Source organism: Antechinus flavipes, chromosome 3 (assembly GCF_016432865.1).
Source record: "Antechinus flavipes isolate AdamAnt ecotype Samford, QLD, Australia chromosome 3, AdamAnt_v2, whole genome shotgun sequence".
In the NCBI taxonomy this organism is placed as follows: Eukaryota; Metazoa; Chordata; class Mammalia; order Dasyuromorphia; family Dasyuridae; genus Antechinus; species Antechinus flavipes.
The window spans coordinates 555,270,559-555,275,369 of NC_067400.1; the positions used below are offsets into that span (position 1 = coordinate 555,270,559).

A 4,811-nucleotide genomic window follows, 5' to 3' on the forward strand; every position below is an offset into this window, starting at 1 on the left:
ATGCCATCAAACAGCAATGATACCATGGACCCTGTTTTCCTTCTGAAGGGTTTCCCAGGACTTGAGTCAGTGCACACCTGGCTCTCTATCCCCTTCTGCCTTGCTTACCTAGTGGCTTTTGGAGGGAATGTTACTATCTTGACTGTCATCTGGACAGAGCCCTCTCTACACCAGCCCATGTATTACTTCCTGTCCATTCTGGCTTTGACTGACTTGGGCATGTCACTGTCTACACTGCCCACCATGCTTGGAGTTCTGTGGCAGAATATACAGGAGATCCATGCAAGTGCCTGCTATACCCAGCTCTTCTTCATCCATACCTTCACCTTCTTAGAGTCTTCAGTGCTGCTGGCCATGGCCTTCGACCGTTTTGTCGCCATCTGCTTCCCACTCCACTATTCTACTATCCTCACCAATGGTGTCATTGTCAAAATTGCCCTGGCTTGCTTGCTGAGGAGTATGGGGGTTGTCTTGCCCACCCCCCTGCTCCTGCAACGGTATCACTACTGCCGAGCCAACACCCTCTCCCATGCCTTCTGTCTCCACCAGGATGTACTGAAGCTGTCCTGCTCAGATGCTAGGGTCAACAGCATATACGGACTGTGTGTGGTTATTGTCACCCTGGGCATAGACTCGGTCTTCATCCTAATCTCCTATCTTCTCATACTTTGGGCTGTGCTGGGCATTGCATCCCATGAAGAGCGTCTTAAGGCACTCAACACCTGTGTGTCCCATGTTTGTGTGGTGCTTATTTTCTTTGTGCCTGTAATTGGTGTTTCTATGGTGCACCGCTTTGGGAGGCACTTATCACCCATCATACACATCGTTATGGCTGATGTCTACTTACTTCTTCCACCTGTACTAAACCCAGTTGTCTACAGTGTCAGGACCAAGCAGATTCGTGCAGGGATCATCCGCAAATTCAGGACAAGGAAGCTATTTTAGGGGACACTTACTCCCTTAGCCATCCAATCATTATGGGATTATTACCCCCCTTCCCCAGACTGATGCTAAATTATTGTTTTTAATGAAGTCCTGTCATTGAATGTTGCTTTTTCTTCTAAATGTCTCCCTTCTCAATGGCATATTCTCCTAAAAGGATTTTATGATCTACAATATGCCTCAGTGTTTCAGGAATTTACCCACTCCCTAAAAAAGGATCAGAGTTCTGACACCTTAAAATTCCAGATCCCAGTTACCATGGCTGTTGACTTTAGATCATACCCATTCCTCAATCATTGGGAAGTGTCTCTCTGAGTTGTCTCTCCTAGCCCTATCCCGACTTCTTTCCACTGTCTCCTGATAGGCCCTCTATTAATGCTGAAATAGATATTGCTTTTTTTTTTTTTAATAATTTTTTATTAACAGAACCCATGCCAGGGTAATTTTTTATAACATTATCCCTTGTACTCACTTCTGTTCCGATTTTTCCCCTCCCTTCCTCCACCCCCTCCCCGAGATGGCAAGCAGTCCTTTACATGTTAAACATGTCATAGTATATCCTAGATACAATATATGTGTGCAGAACTGAACAGTTTTCTTGTTGCACAGGAAGAATTGGATTCAGAAGGTATAAATAACTCAGGAAGAAAAACAAAAAAGCAAGCAGTTTATATTCATGAAATAGATATTTCTTCCTAGAAATAACTAGAGAGTTTAGGTGATCTTTAATATGTAGCTACTCAGTCAATGCAAAAGACAGGGAAAGGGCTGCAGATAATTCACATTCATGTAGTTTTCCAAGGTTCATCTTACATTCAGTACAATGCTTTATATATATATATATATATATTATCTCTTTTAATAACAAATGTAGACAGACAGGTAGACAGATATAGATATATAATTGAGTATATGCCAGACCTTGTTCCAAATGCCTTTTATAAATGTTTTCTCATTTGATCCTCACAACTCTGCTACTATTACTCTTATACAACTGAGAAAACTGAGGTGAGCAGAAGTTAATTGACTTACCCAGCGTCATGCAGCTTCTAGAAGTTACATCTATTTTTATTTGATTATCACAACAACCCATAGCCCAATCACTCTCCAAATGATGGACATCCACTCTGTTTCCAGTTCCTTGCCACTTCAAAAAGGGCTGCTGCAAACATTTTTGTACATGAGGGTCCTTTTCTCTTTTTTATGATCTCTTTGGGATATAGACCCCAAAGAGACACTGCTGGATCAAAAGGTATGCACAGTTTGATATTTAGACATAGTTCCAAATTGCTTTCTAGAATGGTAGGATAAGTTCACAATTCTACCAACAATGTATTAATGTCCTAGTTTTCCCATGTCTCCTCCAACATTTATCATTATCTTTTCCTGTCATCTTAGCTAATTTAAAAAGTGTGAAGGTACCTCAGAGTCATCTTAATTTACATTTCTCTAATCAATAGTGATTTACAGCATTTTCTCATATGAGTAGAAATGGTTTTAAATACTTCACCTGAAAATTGTCTGTTTATATCTTTTGACTATTTATGAATTGGGGAATGACTTGATTTCTTTTAAACTTGAGTCAATTCCCTATGTATTTTAGGAATAAGGCCTTTATCAGAAGGCTTGGATATAAAAAAATCCCTCCCCATCCCCTAGTTTTCTGCTTTTTTAAAAATCTTGGCTGCATTGGTTTTGTTTGTACAAAAACTTTCTAAATTTAATATAATCAAAATTATTCATTTTGCATTTTATGATGTTCTCTAATGCTTCTTTAGCCATAAATTCCTTTTTTTTCTACAGATCTGAGAGATAGACTATCTCTTGTTCTAATTTGCACATAGTATCACCCTTCATGTCTAAATCATAAACCCATTTTGAACTAGGCATATATTAATTTTTTTTGTTTATTCATTCACTCATTCTTTCTTATTCTCATCCTGTTATCAGTTCATCTACATGTTACTTTCTTCTTCTTCTTGTAGTACAAAGCTCTATGCTAAACATGTATTTATTGAAAATCTGATTATATTGTGAACAGTGAATAAAAAAAAAAAAAAACAAGGGGCAGCTAGATGACACATTGTATAGAGCACAGGCCCTGAAGTCAGGAAGATCTGAGTTCAAATGTGGCCTCAGACACATAATACTTCCTAGCTGTGTGACCCTAGACAAGTCACTTAATCCTAATTGCCTCAGCAAAAAAACAAGACAAAATAAAACACATATATACACAGACACACACACATTCATGGCTCCATTGGCCTCCTGCCCAACATATATAACTATCCTAATCTTAATATGCTAGATATCTGAATTCAGAGACCTTGTCCCATAGACTTGGGAGAGAAAATTAACTTAGACAGTGATTTCCCCAGGACATGGATTTTGTTATTGTCATTATTGAAAAAAATACATATAAAGTGCTTTTTAAATCTTAATCCACATATGTGTCCACAATTATGCTGGTTGTTATTCTTATATTCAATTGAAATCACATATCATTGTTATTAATATAATTGTTTTAAATATTAAATAGACATTGGATATCGATTTGAAAATTTTAGGTAAAAATAAATAAACCATATTAGACATGTAGGCTGAAAAATGAATAAACTGATATAAAGCAAATAAATTAGATAAAAGTGTCACAGAGTGCAGAAACTTCAAGAAATTATCACAAAGCAATACCTAGTCAGTCAGTCAATAAATCTTTATTAAACATTTGCTATTTGTCAGGCCCTGAGTTAATCACTCAAGATACAAAGAAAATAAACAAAAACAAACACAAAGCAAAAACAACAAAAATAATTCCTGCCCTCAAGGAGTACACAATCTTTTTTTTTTTTTTTAAATAACTTTTTATTGACAGAATCCATGGCAGGGTAATTTTTTTTACAACATTATCCCTTGCACTCGCTTCTGTTCTGATTTTTCCCCTCCCTCTCTCCACCCCTTCCCCTAGATGGCAAGCAGTCCTTTATATGTTAAATATGTTGCAGTATATCCTAGATACAATATATGTTTGCAGAATGGAACAGTTCTCTTGTTGCACAGGGAGAATTGGATTCAGAAGGTAAAAATAACTGGGGAAGAAAAACAAAAATGCAAATAGTTCACATTCATTTCCCTGTGTTCTTTCTTTGGGTGTAGCTGCTTCTGTCCATCATTTATCAATTGAAACTGAGTTAGGTCTCTTTGTCAAAGAAATCCACTTCCATCAGAATACGTCCACCTATAGTATCATTGCTGAAGTATATAATGATCTCCTGGTTCTGCTCATTAAGGAGCACACACTGTAATGGGGGAGACTACATACAAATTATAAAGATCAAACAGAAAATATAAAATAAAGAAAACACAAATTATAGATTTGAAAAGCATTACTTCCAACCACTTGATTAGCTTTTCACAGCCTCTTCTGAACTTCCCAATACTTATACAGATGTTCAGAAAATTTGAATATCTCCCTTCCTCATAAATAAAGATTAGTGCTCAGTTGAGGTCCCAAATGAAGGCATTCCAGAAAGCTTTTCTCAATAATCTTATTAAGTGATAAGAGTAAGAAGCATGTTATGATAAAGGTTCTATTTTGAGATCAGAAAATTCTGTGCCTCTTAATATACTATCTATTTGAGCTTGGAAAAGTCACTTGAATTCATGGGCCTGCATTTTCTTCATATTTAAGATGAAGGAATAGGACCACTAAAGTTTAATTTAGCACTTGATTTAGAATCCTATCATCAAGTAATTGAAAACCTCACATTTTCAGTGGAATCTCATTCTTATTTTGAATGCTCCTGTTTTTGTTACTTAGTTGAAATTAAGCTTTGTGTCTCTTCTAAGCATCTTTTGTCTACTCTAAATAA

At 36.7% G+C, this 4,811-nt stretch overlaps 1 protein-coding gene across 1 annotated transcript; it reads left to right on the forward strand.

Annotated features, from left to right (window-relative positions):
• On the forward strand, positions 1–945 carry LOC127555317 (olfactory receptor 51L1-like). The gene has a single exon (XM_051987544.1). It carries the CDS (start codon positions 1–3, stop codon positions 943–945), a length of 945 nt encoding a protein of 314 aa, XP_051843504.1.
• Positions 946–4,811: the final 3,866 nt, after the last annotated feature.

What these genes read in the sequence shown, in the direction of transcription:
- LOC127555317 (XM_051987544.1), top strand. Translation starts at nt 1, where the DNA reads ATGCCATCAAACAGCAATGATACCATGGACCCTGTTTTCCTTCTGAAG.